The following is an 18,662-nucleotide window of genomic DNA, read 5'->3' as shown; positions in this document are numbered from 1 at the left end:
CATATGTGGGAGGTTTGTTTACATTTCCCGAGTGCTTATTTACTTTTTCGAGTTCTCTGTTTATACCAAGTCTTTTTATATCTTTAATTGTTTGTTTCTATTTGCAGATTATTTATACATATGTTTAATCGCGATAAAGACAATCTGAATAAAGACGATCTGAATGGAGAGAATTGTCATCTCGTTGAATACACAAATATTGTAATTGAAGGAATCGAGAAAAGGAAAAAAGATGTCTGTCTAAACTTTTCTCTTCTGCTATTATTATTCATAGGGCTTAGGAGGAATAGTGTCGTGCAACGGCTTTCGATCGTTGTAATTCATTTATGCTGTTATACTCGCCTCTTGCGAAAAGTCCCGCTGATAAAGTAAAGTGCAATCGGATTGACGCAGCTGTTGATGAAGCTCAGGCAGAAGCCAAGGATCCTGAAGACGTGCCAGAAATCGTCGTAGTCTTGCTTGGACGATGGGCAAAAGTGGAACCATAGCATGAACACGTGATGTGGCAGGAAGCAAATAAAGAAGATAACTACGAATGCTATCACCATCTTGCCGACCTGTTGATCATGTCCATTAGCGATATTGAGAAAATCGATCGATGGATTAATCAAGCAATGTCATTAAAAAAAGAATCTTTCGATCTCTCGATTCCGAATAATAATAATTTCGCTTCGATTTCAACTTTTGATATACGATAATATTATTACATATTTTTAATCTCCAAATTTTATTTCTAATTTTCTTTTATCAGCAGTCTTGTCTTATCGTGGAAACAAATAGAGATCGATAGAGAAAATGTCGCGGAGAAACATTGTTTTTTCAGAACGAGTATAGACACTTCACTTCACGAAAAATAAAAAAGCGATAACGGAAACTCGTTCGAATAAATGGATTATTTCGATTGCGTCTTCGAGTGGATTGGCAACAGATACCGGTTAAATTGAATTTCGTCCACGCGTAATTCTAAACCGGTATCTAAAAAAACCAAATTTGTCGATCGACGTATTCATAAGTTGATCGATTACATTAATTGGATGGATTGTTCGAGATAACAATGTTCGATAACCAAACACGATTTTTCGAAACGAGTGTCGGATAGTTTCTTGTTATCGGAATGGATTAGGGAACGGCTGAATGGATTCTACGAATGAAAACATGGAAGAAGTAAAAGTAAGAAAAGTGGTTGAAAGGTTTCATCGTATCTCCAGTTGCCACGCTTCGATGCAACCCTATGTTGAATGATTCAAACCGAACTGGAGCATCGAATTGATTAAAAAAGTCACTTTTAAAATGTGCGATAAAAATTTTATCTCACAGAATATTTCACTATGTATTTATTCAATAGTGAAAGTAATAAATAAACGATTTGATATAAATAGAACGATAAAGAAAAATAAATAAAGAAGAAAGCGAGTTTTTCTCGAAATAAAAATCTTGCGAAGCAAGAATGAATTTTTCAAATAGTACGAGGTGAACCAATTGAAGGAAATTGAAGTATTAGCTCGTTCGTGAAACAGTGGATGTAATTCAAGGATGTGATCGACCGTCGCTTTTCATTCGGATACAATGTGGAAAGTGTAATAGCTTCCATCCCAACGATGCTTTAGAACAACTCTATCCACGGTGATTTATAATTGGCCTTTTCTCTCAGAAATTATTGGACTTGGCTTGCTTTATAGAGGCTTAAGCGTCTATCAATTTAAACTTATATCGCTTATAACCATTTATCCCATCACATACGAAAGTTAACGGATACTCTGCAACTATTATACTGGCTGACCAATACTACTTCGATGAAGATTTATCGATAAGAATTTGGACTTTATGTATAAATTTTATTTTCTTTTTTTCTTCGTCGTACCTTCTTACGTGCTTTAATTTGTTCCATACGATGACACCCGGTGGACAATTCGCCTGGCATATTCCTGGTGGAGAGTTCGAGATGTCGTGCCATCCCCAGATAGAATCCAGTTATCACTAGCAAAGGTATCGCATAGTAAGCGAGGAACTTGAACATCACCATCCCCTTTTGATAGCTCTGTCCTGCGATCCGAGATACACATATATAAAAACGATACATACGATATATACGATACGACTTGGTGCATATGACGCGAGATAAATATTGGAATAGCGATCGTAAATAATTTTCGTTTTTTTTTTTTTCGCTTAAGTGAAATATTCGTTTCCCAGATATTTCATTCGACGATACGTGAAATACTCACCGAATTCCTCGGGGAAGGGACTACAGATCAGGATAGAATGATTACTCTGTAACGGTACGGTGGGCACGTAAGAGAAAAAGGCAGCTGGCATCGCCAAAACAATTGCCAGCACCCAAATAAGGCAGGCTGTTAATATCGTTAATGGTTTTGCACTGAGCCCGGCTACATGGCGGCGAATGGGATTCACGATGGCACAGTACCTACGGCGCAACAGGCATCCTTTTCTTCTATTCATAAATTCATACAATCTTTTTTTTTTTTTTTTTTTAACAATCGTATTTTACTGGACAATTACAATTCAACAAATAAATGTTTTTAACAAGAGGATCGTGGAGCGACATCGAAGGAAAATTTTAATTCAACGTTTAAAGTTTCGTTTGGATTACTGATTAAACAGACGAACGACCAGTCGATCGGTCCATTAATGGGGCGGAACTTTGTCAAAGTTGGAAGAGCTGCCCTATCCCTGGGACAACAATTTCCCAACCGTAACTGGATTTGACAACTTACCTCTCGGCTGATAACGCGGTCAGAGTGAAAACTGAGACACCGATCGAAATATCCTTGGCGCACTCCGATAATTTGCAAACTGCCAGGCCCCACGGCCATGACTCAATCGTGTACAGAAGCGACGTGAACGGTACGCACGTTACGATCACCTATGATTGATAAAGCTTCGATAAATACTCCGTATTTTCTAAAAAAATCATAAGCGAGATGTTTAATTAGAATTTCGTTGTTCAACGATCATTATTGGAAAATATTTTTGCGCGATTCTACCGCGAAATTTAATTAATTCGCGTATTCACGATGTGGAGAAAGGACGGAGAAGGCTAATCTCCAACGGAGATGAAAATGATATTTGCGGAGATGGGCGGAACAAAATTCGAAAAGCAATAAAATAAATAGTACTCGACAATTTATAATTGCGCGAGAAACATTTATCAACATTTATCAACATTTATGAATGCGTCGTTGTTGCTCTAGTAAATTGAAATTAAAAGGTTAAACGCCCGTGATAGAGAGTAAGCACAATTAAAAATATTCGCGACAAATTGAATAGATCGCAGCTTGTCATAGGATCGTGTTTACGTTATAGAACAGCACACCGAGAGATATTTTACAGAAAAACATTCTTCGATCAATGCTTGTTCCGTGTTCTATTTCGAATATCTGTGCATATTCTTTATATTTTACGAAATGATAGAGAAATTACGATAAAGAGCCATTTTTTTTTGCATCGGATAAAAACAAATACAAAAATCAAATATAAAACAAATACAAAAACAAATACATCTCGAATAATTATATCGCATCATAGAATATTCATAGTCGCATAATCATCAAAACACTCGTCTTCTTTTCGAATCTGAACACACGATTATTTAAAAAAAGTGGAATTGTTGACAATTTTTATTCGCGATATATGCGGATGATAAATCCTCTGCATAGTTGTAAATAATGCATCGATCAGAAATAGCATATATCATCTCGTTATCGAACACGCACATACACAATGAATCACATATATATATAAAAATTGTTATCTACGATGATGAAACTTAAGAACAACGACCAAAGTTTCAAAGTTCGCAAAGTTGGCGAAATGGATGTTCACTTTGGATGTTCACTTATTTTCTACGCGAAATCGTGACATAAAAAGGATATAGGATATATCCTAGACTCACTCATATCAAGATTTATCAACGCGATCCGAACAAATTCTGAATAAATTCTGATATTGCCACATATCACGGATTCTAAAAACATTTTTCGATTGACGGGCAATCGAATCGAAAAGAAGCTCTCGTATTGGGAAAGATTTTCTCTTATTTGTGCATTGAATATTCACAAATTCATGCCAACTTTGTCGGAATTCATTCGGTATGTTTATTGATACGACATAAATTTTTTTTATCTGTTACATGTTACTTAATATCGTATGATGAAAGATGGAAGAAGAGCAGAACGATCGTAATTTATACACAGATTTATATCTTTGAACGTCTCGTACATTTTATGAGTACAATAATAATTCGTCCGAAATTTTTTTCTCCATCTTTCAACAAGCGTTAAAATATCCCTCTTCGTTTTCATTTATCTCGAAGGGAACAGGTTTTGGTTTTTCTTACCAAGAGATCGCCCAAAGCCAGGGATAAGACGTAGGTATTCGGCACATTTCTCATACTGGCGTGACAGACGAGGGTGAACACAAGGATCCCATTTCCAATTACGCCGACTACCAAGATTAATAAGAATACAACGGGTACTATGTAAGTTTCAGGCCGCTGGTCGTATGGAACGTAACTATCGTCCTCCTCATCCTCGTTTCCTTGCATGGAAAGGGTCGTTGCATTCAGGATCACTGCCATCTGCAAAACATAACCGATCTGTCTCCCATTGTGAACTTACCTCGCACCAATTCATCTCCTCTTACGCGTACATGTTCTCATAGAGTACTTTCCACGGTATTTTTCGCCGTATATGAAAATAAACGGTATTCTCGCCCCCCTCCCTCCTCCTCCATTTACACGAACCATTGTCGTTTGAAAGTACATCTGTCACATTCGCGCTACTAAGAAAATCCAAATTTTCCATACAGATATATATATATATGATGTATTATGTATCTTATGTATCTTGGGTAAAATTAAAGCAAAAAATTTTAACCGATATTTATATCGGTTTCTCTCGATTGATTTTGTTTCGACGAGTTTCCAGATTGTTGTTTCATCCCGTTGCACCCGTGGTTAACAGTCGTGGAAAAATTGGATAACGAGTTTTTTAATAGTTGACTAATGGCAAATCTGAAAACTCAAAGCGATATTAATAAACGGAATGACTCGATATATGACGCGATTGTCAAGGAATTAGCCATGAGCCACTTAAATATATTGTTTCAATGGAAATAAAAAACGATCCAATTTTCTATATGACGTATTTTCACGAGAATATTCGAGGCGGGCACGTGAATGAGTGCAAATATATATATAGATTAAAAATAAAACGATAAAATCGCGTGTCCACACGGTGAATTGATAGTCAAATAAATTGGTTTTTCTTTCTTTCTTTTTTTTTTTCTTTTTTACTTGAATTTACAAAAACCACTTTGATACGGATATTCGTATTCGAAATACATTCGTCGTGTACCGACACGTAATTTACACGTAAATTCATGTGGTTTTCACATGAAGGGAAAAGAAAAAAAAAAAAAAGGAAGAAAGAGAAAACAATAAAAAATGAAAAAGGTGAAAAAAAAAGGTGAAGAGAATTTTTTATTCTTTTTCACGTGGAAGGAAATAAGGTTCTTTCCTCTACACGAAAACGATTTTCTTCAGTCATTGACGGTCGCCGAGAAATTACATTTTGTAAATTCTGTCTCAACGTTTTAATATCATTCCCTGACAGTGGCTCGAAAATCCAATGTATATACTCTAAAATAGACAGACGAGAAGGAACACAGGAGAAAAATGGAGCTCGTGCGACAGCCGATATTTCATTGAAATATCATTTTTCTCGGAAAAATCTTTCCTCACAAACTCCATTACTATTTAAAATACTTGTTTTATCTATATTTGATTCGAATTTGTCTATTTCCGTCTATCCCGTAAAAAGAATGGAAATCAGAATAATTTCTCGCGAGTATAAGAAAGAAATGCAGAAAGAAATCGAAGGAATATTCGCTCAGATATTTCGATGATTTTGTGCAATATTTTTCCAACACCTGGAAAACCCATTTTTACGTCGTCTGGCGGATATTTTTAAATTGCGGATGAACTTTGGACACCGATCACCATATTTTTTTTTCTTTTTATCTCAAGACACTTGTCGAAACAATTGTCGAAAAATCACGAACACATATCACGAACATATCGTCTTTCCAAGCAAATTTAACAAAAGTGACACAATTTTATCCAAACTTCTTAATTGCTGCAAGAAGCTTCGTGAGATTAATGGCCATGACAATTAAGCCATGAATGAACGGGAGTGAAAGCCAGGATTAAATTTCTGATTAAGCGCAGAAACGAGAGATTAAGGAAGTTGTAGGATGCATCTTTTCTTTGGATCAAGTGAGAAGATTAAGATAAACTATATAGTTTATACCTGAACGAGCAAACAGAATATGAGATTTCTGAAAGATGAGGGAGATGCGAAAATGGCAAAGTGTAATGTAAATCGAATATCGTAGAATTGCAAATCGCGATCCTTGCGATATAGAAACATCATTTATAGAAAGATTTGGGATGAAATAATGAAATGATATTTATGCAAGCTTTTCTTCTCTCTCTCTCTCTCTCTTTTGTTTAATCTTTTTTATCTCCTTTGCAATTCTTCGTCATTGAAAGTTTCGATTTGAAAAACACATTCACCGTAGAGTCATTTTTCATTTTACGCGATGCCATCCTGGCTTTTGTCCCATGAAACCTGCGTATCGATATCCGACTGTCCGATAGAGAATCACAATAAAAATTAATCAGATTGATCTCGATGGTGTACGATCTCTCTGTCATTTTAATTTGAAATAAACTTGCCGATAACGAAGATTTCATTTCTCAAGAATATTCGTGGTTAAAGTTAAATATCTTCATTTAACTTTCCTGGTCTGATAAGTCAGAAATAAGAACAGTAAGCAAATTTTTTTATCTCTGAGCAACGAACGTCAATCGAATTTTTCTTCTTCCGTGAAATGGTGATAATTTGAATTTTGTTCAGTTCTAATTGTCAAAGGTTACAGTGTTATGATAACGTTCCGTATCATCGATGAACGAGTGTGCAAATTTCACAAGCATCTTTGAATCTGTTCACTTGTAGTCGTATTCCTCCACTTTTCAAGATCCCATTACTAAGTGAACCGTGAAGATATTTCCGCGTCGCCATCACCGACGTTACACTACATATTTTTCAACAAATATATATATATATATCGAGATATCGATACGCGAAGATTGAGAAATGGAAACGAAAGAAATGGACATCACTTTTTATTCGAATGAAAAATCCTATCTCCAATTACATTAAATTGCATACTTGTTGCAACTTCATTATACTCGAAATGGCTTCCCCCGATTTTCTCGCGTCTCGGCGGTTTCATTAGCTCGAGTATTTCACTATCTTATCCTGTTTTGCCAAGCTTTATGCCATTTTAATGCGACATTCCATGAATTACGCTGGATTTATATCCAAACTTCGGATCACAAAGTTTACGAGCGGAACAAGAGGTGATGTATTTCGTGCCTTGCGCTAAAAGTGGCCGAATTAATTCTAAAGAAGTATCATTCGAAACTTTTGTATTGAACTGTATTAATTTTTGGGAGCGTAGAAAAAAAAATATTCCACACTCTTTTGCATGGCAATTATTATATATCGCGTTAAATTATTAATTAAAGTAATTATTCGTATACAAATTGCATATTAGGATTGTTAACTGTGTCATCTCCTAATTAAATATCGAATTAATTTATTACGCAATTTGAAATTCTTTTTTACCCTAAAAAAAATTTGTCATCTTCAAAGAGTTAAGATGAAAAATCGAAATGTCTTTACTTGTAGAATCTCGAATAAAATATCCCTTCTTATCTTGCTCTTTGAGAGATTGGAAGGATCCCTTCTTGCGAGCAAAACATCCTATTTTCTAGTTCCAGATTGGTTAATGGAACGTCTTCGATGTTGCAAGTAACCTGTATTCTCGATGTCGTAGACATTCATTCCTCTTCCATTTCTTCGATACGACGAAATTGAACAGCGGTTTTAGAATGTCAAAAATAAAACGAATGAAATATCGATCTATCGAGCGATGATTGAAATACAAGCCAGCCATCGAGACGTACGTGAAAAAGCGTTTACACGGCTTATCAAAAAAAATAAAATAATTGCTGTCATCGCGTTTACAAGCAATTAACAATATCATACAAATATTATTCGTCATACACAGAGAATAATTATTCGAAATTGTTTCGGATTGAAACGAAGTAGATTCGTTCGAACGGAAGGTAACAGCTGTCACATTGTAAACATGGCGAAATCCGATGCTACTATTAAACGTAATTTTTAATAATAATTATCCCGACGATGTTAGTGATGATATTCACAAGGAATTACCGGTTGCGGTAGATCTGACGTTGTCATTTGCATATCTCGTGGAGGCGAGCCACGTTGAACGGAAGCAAAACCGATCATCGATGAACCGTGGCCGAAAAATGGATAGCGCGAATATTACGATTCAAACAACTATTTTAATAGTGTACGCATATTCATGCGCTTTCAAATTTGATCGTCGTCGTAAAAAAAAAAAAAAAATAAATAAAACGATCCGATCACTCTATAACCTTCTATAATAACCTTTTTTTTTTCTCTTCTTCAAATAACATTCCCTACAAATATTTAATATGGAGATCATTCTTTGAAAGATCAAAAATTCATTCATCGAATGTCACAATTATGGATTTTTATTTTCGAAAGTTCTTCTATGGAGAGAGCTTTATGCGTAAAGCCATATGTACGCATCATTAATTTCGGTATTTAGATCCCGAGAGTCTCTCTCTCGATTTAAATCCTGGTAATTAATCCTACTCAGAGCTGGATAAGTTTGAAGCCTTCCCTTTTGAAAGAAAGTTCCTGATATATTGCCGATATTATGATTAAGTATTAAGGATAAACGCATCGTAAATGGACAAGATATGCAAAATTTTTCCTCCAATTATTCTGAATATCGGTTAAAAATAATTCGAATAAAACGATCGCTTTTGAAAGGGAACTTTTCGAAGAACAATTTCTAAATTTCAAATCGAATCGAATACGATATCAAAAGATAAAACGTATCGAACATGAAGCGAGCGTTAACTGTAACGCAAAAGATTTTCGGTTCTTTGGAAAAATTTCCCCGCATTTTTATCGACTATTAACCTTTACGAGTTTCAGGATCGCTTAACGTTATCCCGTTCGAGGGAAATATCGCGTCAATAAATTGGTTTCTTGGCATGCAAAAGCTGAAAATTTCGATTTCAGAGGAAGTTACTCGATATATATACATTCTCATAGTTGCAATATGGCGCGGTTTTCCAGCTATTTCAGGCGAGATGAACAGGCGCATTACTAATTTTTAACTAAGCGCTTAGTTTGCTTTGGTGCGTAATTTATGAAAAGCTTGGAGCGAAAATTAATAATACTCGGGTATGTGTTATGCAATAATTTAAGGGTTTCGCTAGATTGCAAATATTTCCAAGAAGTTTCTACACGTGAAAACACACGTTAATCCTCCTTCCGATCTTTCGAAGCTAAATTAATCTTCGTTAATAGATGTATTCAGCTTTTCAATATTCCAACTTCATTCTTCTGGCAACGGGAAAAGTTCGTATCGCCGGCGGATAATCCGAGTAGCTACTTAATGAGAAACTTCATCCTTGTCTCGTTTCGAAGACGCAACTTTTCCAATTGGTTGCAGCATCCCTAGTTTCCTAAATCGAAATCTCCTCTTGTGACTGTATGCAAATGAATGGAAAGGAGAAAGTAATGTCTTGGAAACGATGACGAGACGAATATCGGGCCGAGGTATTTCGTTCCAAAGGAAGATTAAAATTGTATCGCGAGGATGATTGGAGAGTTCTCGACGTCGTATTCGGATGATCGGTTTTAAAATTGAGGGAAAATATAGGGAGCCAAGGAAATGTAGCATTAAAATTGAAAAATCGTCGAAGGTATCGCGACATTGTTCTCACAGATTATCCAACTTTATAGTTAACTTTCGCATATAATATTCGCGAGATCCAAATCGAACTAAAATTTGATCTTATCGACGATCAATCGGATAAAATTCAACGAATTCGGATAACGCGATTCACGTCGACGATCGGTATATAGCATAAGTTTCCAGGGAAATCTCCATTTCCATATCAATTTCAAATCTGGCTTGCGAATGTATCTATCCGAATTTCATGAAAAATCCAATCTCAACCTTGATCAATATCTTTATTTATCATGCGTTTCCTTAACGTCTCTAATTCTACTTCACGATAATTCTATCGAAAACTTTCTTTATTTTATTTAATGAAATTTAACGAGCCACTGGAAAACTTTTCGTCTTATAACCCTCCTTAACTTGTTCCCCGCTCTAAGAATTTCTTTGCAACTAAAAAATAGTCAAGAGAGGGGGGAAAAAAAGATAAAAAATGCTTGGTACGTTCCAACAGCGGTTTATTCTTGTCGAAATATGGCTAACTTGGTTTGAAGCTACTTTTTTCTAATAACAGCGATGTTGGCTTCTTATACCATTTACGAGCGATAAATCTCGCGCACCATTCGCCATATTTATCTTTAATCAACCCCGATTCACTTCGTCTTCCCGCGTTTCCCTAAGTACAAGTATTTATTCACCTTTATTATACTCGAGTGCCTAGGACGCGAAAAAAAATGGAAGAAAAAACGTGAATGGAAGGGAAAAATGTGTATCAATTGATGAAATTACAAACGAGAATCCCATTTCCCGCGTCCCTTTCTTTTCAATCGGGTAATTTCACGCTTCAAGGTTTGGAGAGAAGGGAATCGTTAAGATAACGAGTTATCAGTGTCGGAAATATTCTCGATCCAGTGATACGATCTACGAGATAGTAGATCGATGGCCGGTGAACACCGGCTACTTTGTCCAGGAAATTGCGTTATAGTTGGTCAAAGAGCTTTTTAATCCATCGATATTTCGTTCGAACAACCGGAAACAAGTAAACAGTAATCAAAAAAGAGGAGCGGAGTCAACGCGATTGAGGGCACAATGACAAAAATAATTCGTTTACCTTAGTTGGTACCAAAGTATATCGAAAAGTGGAAGACATTGGAATTTCGGATCATAATCGATTTATCGCTGAATTTTTTTCTTTCCCCTTTCCTTTTCTTTCCTCTCGTTCATTCCCCTTCGACGAAGCGAAATTTCTTTTTTTCTTTCATTTCAATCTCGCGATTCAATTATGCAATTCAAATAATTCATTCTTGAGACGAAGAAAAAAACGATCGTCGAAATATTACAAACCTATTAATTGATCGTCATGTTTGATTTCGTTATTAACGCTGATAATCATGGATTACAACGAACGTGCTTAGCGATATCTCATTGACATAACCGCTAATCTATCCAGATGTTGCCTATATAGGATTTAGCGCAATTATCGCATTGACATTTAGTGGTCTGTATCGAATCGATTCGCATCTCACACGCGCAATACCCGACGGGCAACTGCCCTGTTTCGACCAAATTCTTCTCCCTTTTTCCCCAAAAAGGGAAAGGATCGAAAGAAACATTGGAGTAAAAATTCGCCACGCCACGGATGCTTTCACCATTCTTTAATCTTTATTAGAACTAATCGGTATTATTTTGACAGAGATGCAGATCATGTTGATTGTCGATCGACGAACGAGTTTCTCTCTCTCTCCTATCTTACGCGGAATGTTTTTCAATGAGCTTCCTCTACGTGATTGCACATCTTTTGAGTCGAGCGATCGAGGAAAAATTACACGGTTCCGATGGGAGCCAACGAAAGCAGCTGACGCGAAAGGGTGAGCGCAATGGGAAAGAAATATCGCGTGGAAAAACCTCGATTCTTCCGCTGGGTTGAAAGGATATCGATCGATTCCGGGATCAAAAGGGATCTCGCATTACAATTAATTACACCTGATTCGAGAAAATCTCGGGACGAGATTCCTATCTTTAGAGACCGAGGAAAATTCGCCACGAGAATTCGATGGAAAGTGGCCGCTCGATGATAAATATTTCATTGCGACTGCACTGATCCTTTTTCACAAACGAAAATTCTTCTGTTTTTACGTTATTATTATTCATATTTATTTAAATATGAATAGGTATGTTTTGAACGTACTCATAAAAAAAAAAGGAAAACATTTCATTCATCATTAATATTGAAATCGTTATACGTAAATCGTTATACCTCGATTGCATAGGGAAATAATTCGAATGTTCCGCTTCGTGTCGTTCGATTGTAACTTCAACTCCCAATCTTCATCCACGCAACGGAAACAAAATAAAGAGAGCGAAACGGCAAACAAGTGGCGACAAAGGAAAACATGATGATCATTTGGACGTTTAATTAATCGAACGTTTCCTTTGAATTATTTTTTTCAATTAAAAATTATACGTACAACGTTTAACGAACGATTCTATCGAATAGATTTGTTACAATGGACACCTCTATTGGACGAAAAAAGAATCGGAGATGGAGGCTTATTCGCACAATTATTCGTACAAATAGAAAATCGTTTCACCGGACGCGATTATGGAACGATGTGCTTCTCTTTCGCATCGAAACCAATTGTATTTAATTAAAACGGATCGTTTTCGGGGATCTCCAGTGCGAATCTAATCCGTGCGAATTATTTTATTATCGACAATTTGCCTGGCCTTTAACGCCGGATCGATCTAAACGCTTAAAACTCTCCTCGTAAATTGAACATCTTCCTTTCCTTTCCTCCAATTATCAATCGTGTTTCGTTCAATATTCGTGGGTTAAAATCTCCCATCTCACGGATGGAGCTTCGTTCCACGGGACTTATTTCATTCGAGAAACATATCTTCCTTTTTTGAGACAACGAAAACACGGACAATCGTATCAACCGAGCTTTGAAAATCGCGAGAAGTTTCTTTTCTCATCCGCCGATTAAAGTAATTCTATAAAGATGATTCTGTAAGGATCTCCCTTTCCTGAAAGTAACTTGATTTATTCAGCTTCTTTATTCCTTTCGCCGGAAGCCGTATCGTTAAGTATACTCAAGTTGAGAACCGGTAAATAGCGAAATCGATGGATAAATGATCAAAAGAAGAGTGGAAAAAATTTTCGCTTTAATCTCGTAGCTGTCCTCGTAGATCGGCTCAACTCTCGAAAATATTCAAGAGGAGAAATTGAAGGGAGGAAATTTGTTAAAAGTTTCGAGGATGGACGTCGTCTTGGGAGACCAAGTACAACATTGTCTCGATCCCGATCGATCGGAAAAATAAATTTCGTTTCAAGTTTTTTTTTCCCCCTCTCTCAAAGTATCCGACTGGAGCATTAGCATTTCTGGAATTTTTGAATTAAAAGTAATACCGAATAATACCTCTTTACACTCATTTTATACACCGTATTTTGATGTGTTTTCTGATCGTATTTTCTCAACTTGGTTGTCTTTCTCCCCGTGCATCAATTATCATTTTAATTGAGATTCATAGTCAGATCCCCGTTGTTTTCGTCCTAGATAACTTCACGGAATCGCATACCTGTTTACGTTTAAAAGTTTGAAGACGTTTTCTCGAACCAATTTTAATCCCATCCCGTTTAATACAGTAATTAGTTGTCTCGCATCATTTTGCCGCGAATCTTTCATTTCAGATCACTTGCTCAATCCTCTCACGCGATAAACAAGCTTAGTTTTTCTTTTCTTTCTCAAGGAATCTCTACCATCATCACGAATTCGATCGTGATTCGCGAGATTTCACCTCGTCCTGCCGTTTAAAAAAATCGTGTAGGCGACATTCGAAGCGAGAAAGAAAAGTAAGATAGAATTTTCAACAAGTCGAATCATTTCGTTTCAACGAAACGAGTTTATTTTAACCTTTTATGCAGCCACATGTGCATTAAAAGATTAAATGACTATCCGTTGTTGGTCACCGCTCCCATTCAATGCAAGGGTATCTAGTATCCGGTTTATGGTACTAATTTAACGTTACACCGTTCTTAACGACATGTATACATTTGCATACGTTACGTACATTCCTGCTGGAAATTCTACCCTCGAATCATTAAAATTAATTCTCGTCTGTTTGTTTCTAAATAAATTTTTTATCACTGCATCTCTGACATTCTCTGTACAATTTCTCGAGCATTAATTAAACAGAATCGGCGAGGTTGGAATTTAATTTTTCGGTTACGAAGAAAAGGAATAATACATGAATGGAGGCATTTCGTTTCCTCGCGCTCCTTTTCGACCAGGCCTCGAGTTATCAAGTTAATGAAGCTTCCAACCAGCTCGTACCTTCCTCTCTACTCTCCTATAATCCGTCACTTGGGAAATACTGATCGCCATCGAACGAGAAAGGGACAAAAAAGAGGGAAAAGAGAAAGGAGGGGGGAGAGAGAGAGGCTTACAGATTTTTTTGCGACGAAGGAAACTGGCCTTCGGACAAATGGTCGTCTTTCGCTTTGGCGAGCGTAATCAAGGCAAATTTTAATTATTCACGCTCACCGTTTAAAACATTTGTTTATCCTCGACGTGTTAAGCTTAGCGTAAAGTCGGTAATTAGTCGACGACACTTTTAAGGTCCTAAAGATGTTACGGTCGGATAATCAAGGTAATTAAATCGAATAACATGTTTTTCCTTCGTTCTTCTTTATTCAAATCAAAAAATCCGATTTTTCGATTCGTAGCGTGTTTGGCTTCGATCTTCTTCCTTTCGAACTTCCATCGATGTTTGCCAATTTCAATTACGATACAATTTTTATTCTTGATCTCGTGTTAATCAAATTGATAATAAGATACCACGATAGATAAGATAGCGTGACGCGAAATTATTTAGTTATCGAAGTTTGGCTCGAACTTTCATTTCTATCTATTTCTATCTTCTACGTGTTTCTTTTACCCGATAGTGGATGACACTCGAAGCTCGAGTGGCTCGAAGCGATTCCGTCGAAGGAATCTTCAGACGTTGGAAGATCGAAGAAAGTGTTACGAATCGTTTGCAAATCTCTGATGAACGGTAACAACCGTTTTCACGTTCGTTTAAGATTAATCGAGGTAAAGGTTGGATTAAGAGGAAAATCCCTCTTAAATAGATTTATCAGCACGTTATTTACAGGGACGATGATTTCTTTCGAAAGAAATTCTTCGAAATTCCGAAACGTCAAAATTTAAGATTTCTGCAAAATTTCTAACATTTTCGTATATTCTAAAACTATAGAATTTTTTTCTTTTTTGCCACAGATAAAAAAAAAATGTGGAAATAATATTGGAAAGTTCAAAGGTTATTTCTTTTTTTTTTTTTATCTTGATAAATCGTTTGTACACGAACAAAATTGTTCGAATGAGAAAATTGCGATAATAAAGCTTCTCTTAACCACCATCGATTGGTGTACGAATTATGAATTGTATCCGTAAATAGTTGTGTCTCGGTAAATGCACTAAATTGCGAATTATCGAAAATGCAGGTACCTCAGCGTTTCAAGCATGGAGCATCTTAATTAGACAAAGTGAAGCTTCGCTTCAATTGTTTCATTATAGACTCGTTTGACACTCCTGTTTGACTTCCCATACAATCGAGAGAGTGCATTATGCATTCCGCATGTATGCACGAAATACTCATCGATATTAGCTTTCACGTCACGTCTTATGTAATTGAAAGAAAGAAAAAAAAAAGAAAAGTCCAATTAGCTAGAAACACGGTTTCTGATTTCGTATCCAAATTAAGTTCCGTAACAAGATCGTTAATAAACAACAATAATTAAGAGAGAAGAAAAAAAATTGACTAATTCTTATCGAGTTTTGCAAATTCATTCATCGAGTCCCATCTTTTCCTCGTTCGATGCAAATGGCAAGCGATAAGTGTTGGCAACACCAGTTCCAGAGAAGTTGAGGCACTATGTCAAACTTAGTTGACACGTTAAACAAGCGTCCAAGTGACGATCGTGGAATACGTTATTTCTCGATTCAACTGTCTTCTTCCTTTTTCATTTCTCTCAAACTGTATCAAACTGTGCTGCATAATACTCCTTTTTCAAAAAAGTTTCATTCGATATATTGAAATCTATTAATCGAACGCTTGTTTATCGTGAATGAAAAACTTGGATGGATTAAATTATTTAACGATCAAGCGATTCGGTACTGAACTTTGGAATTAATTGGAAAAAAAAAAGAGTTTTCTCTACGGTATTTTTATTAATGTGGAAAATAAAAAAACACGGCGGACAAATAAATAAATCGACACGTTTCTTCGCCAACGCGAGGCAAATTTTTACATATTTATACTCGTAAACTCGAAATTGTTGAGCAAACGCGAAATCTTTTTTCTCAATCTTTCGCTTTCCTTATCTCTCCACCGATGAAGAACACACGTTTCCAATCGAATCATCGTCAAGAGCTTTACCCTCCCACTTTTCGCGTCGAGTTTTCTTCGATTCGACGACCCGTTTTCACCACTAGCTAGCTTCATTTTATTTTTCGCGCGTGAACTACGCTAAACACGATTTATGCGGCAACAATTTGCACGAATTTTCTCCACCGTGCGGAAACGTAACAAAACGTTCGAGTTATTAAGCCGAAATTCGCGTTGAATAATTCGTTGAAACTACGCGCGGTATCTCGGATGTGGGACGTGCACTTTATTCATCGTTGAATTTTTAAAGAAGATTGATCAGAATGCATAATAACGAAGGAAATAGCGAAGGAATATCTTTGCGCGATTCGTTGTCGTAGATGTTAATTGAATTGTTGTGTCGTGGAAAAAGATAGAGCTCGAGATCGAAAATAAAGTCCAAGTTCCAAGATGGTCCATCGACGGTGTTAACAATATCGTGATCACGCGAACCTCGAGATCGAAGGCATTTAACGTTTAAAATTAGAAAACCACTTGTAGGTCCGCGGCATCCGCGTGCATTCTGTTCGAACGAGAAATGTTTGCGTATCAATTATTCACCTACGTTTGTATAGTATATTGCACTCTATTTTTAAATCTGCGCGGTGTAAAATCAGCTTTTTTTCGAACAAATACAGAGAGATTTCCCGCTTCCTTGTGAGACTTGAACGATTTTATTTCATTTTTATATTAACTTCACATTTCTCATAAGTGTGAAAATTCAGCGATCTCGTCAACATTTCCTATTTCACAATGGGTATTATTCCTATTCTTGAATTACAAACTTGCAAATTACAAACGGCCCTGTTAGATAATAATCCTATTACAATTTGCTAACCGTGTTTAGTTATCCTTGCAAAGTGACATTGAACAGAATAACTCGATGGATCCTGTTTATCGATAACTCAATTGAGCAACAGACTTCGTAAATGATTTTACCTTTCACTCCGCCTTCCTCGCTTTTCCTCCGCGACGAGCCGCTGAAAGTTTCGCCTTTTCGAAACGATCCCGTTCCAACTCGCCGTGTACACGCGAGTGTTCAAATTCCTCGTGTCTCAGCCGATCTTCATACTTTGCCTGGCAAAGTGTACGATGCACGCCATTCGCGCGCCATTCACTCGTCCCTTCCTTTCGACTCCTCCCCTCGATCTCGATGGAACAAGATGCATTTAAATTTAAATCGACATAAGCAACGAATAGAATTTTTCCGCGAGGAAATTTATCGCTAGGATAAAGCGCGAAAAACTAAAACTGTCGCCGACATATTACGACATAAAACGCACGAGGTATGCGCGTTTCCTTTTTCAACGAGCGGCCACCGTTCGCCACAGAAATTTCGTCACAAGAGAAGAGGTAGATGATTCACGGTTAAAATAGTTTCAGTTCATCGCTACCACTAGATATCAATTCGGCGAAATCGACAGCGCGCCGTAAACTGAAGCGAAACTTGGATTTGCGGAGGTTCCGCGCTCCCTCCACGCAGTCGCAAAACACGGATGCATCGTTTTGTCTACCCTTTCTTCACTTTCCACGCCCGAGACGTGCAATTTTATCCGAGGATGCGCCCTTCCGAACCACCCCTTCTCTTCTTTTTCGAAATAAAAAGACGATATATATTCGAAAATCAGTTTTACATCAATCCAGCTTTTTTCATCGATCATTCCTCTTATCTTTCACGGGATAAGATTTATAAAATTTCGCGATACTCTAATCCAATTCCATCCATTTTTTCTTTCTTTTCATCGAATCAACGGATTCGAGCAGATAAACCGATTACGATGAATTTGATTTTGCGATAAATGGCGATTCAATCAGAGATAATTAGAAATTCCAATAAGAGTAATTATAGCGTTACGTCGCGTCCAAGTTAAATTACGATCAAGATATCCTGGCTGCGCCATCGAGTTTAAATTATTCGTCGATGATGATCGATATTCACGCGTCTATCTAAATAACGTATCGCACGTACACAAACGACACGTGGTGTTGAGTAAATAAATCCTCCTCGATCTCGCGTTCGAAACAAACGATCAAGATCTTGAATAGGAATGCGTCTCTTGGTCACGCCACGTACTCATATTTAAATCGATACACAGAGATTCGCCGCAACAATTTTCGCCCAAACAATCGGTCATTTATTTTGCATTCCTCGCGCGCAACGTGTTCTTCTTTCAACATTGTCAACCGACGGCCACACACAGCGCGAATCAGTAGCGCGAAGGAATTTCTAGAAACGTCCCGGCAATGGTTGCGCAGGATCGCGGGCGTGATTCGTTGTTACGTTTGCCGAACCACTTGGAATTCAATTAGAATTGCCTCGGTAAGTGATACATCGGACG

The 18,662-nt window shown here is 37.0% G+C and overlaps 1 protein-coding gene across 2 annotated transcripts in view; it reads right to left on the bottom strand.

Annotated features, from left to right (window-relative positions):
• Positions 1-18,662, bottom strand: part of LOC108000184 (neuropeptide CCHamide-2 receptor-like) — a 24,184-nt gene extending 5,522 nt beyond the window's left edge. For both annotated transcript variants that reach the window (XM_028667830.2, XM_028667831.2), the window contains exons 1-6: positions 17,263-18,662; positions 4,358-4,597; positions 2,736-2,884; positions 2,226-2,425; positions 1,862-2,043; positions 343-557 (exon numbers count right to left, since the gene is read on the bottom strand). In XM_028667830.2, the coding sequence (XP_028523631.1) occupies positions 343-557; positions 1,862-2,043; positions 2,226-2,425; positions 2,736-2,884; positions 4,358-4,597 (986 nt within the window). In that variant the 5' untranslated portion in view covers positions 17,263-18,662. The remainder of the gene's footprint in view (positions 1-342; positions 558-1,861; positions 2,044-2,225; positions 2,426-2,735; positions 2,885-4,357; positions 4,598-17,262) is intronic.

Source organism: Apis cerana, linkage group LG13 (assembly GCF_029169275.1).
Source record: "Apis cerana isolate GH-2021 linkage group LG13, AcerK_1.0, whole genome shotgun sequence".
In the NCBI taxonomy this organism is placed as follows: Eukaryota; Metazoa; Arthropoda; class Insecta; order Hymenoptera; family Apidae; genus Apis; species Apis cerana.
This window is presented reverse-complemented; position numbering and strand designations above follow the sequence as displayed.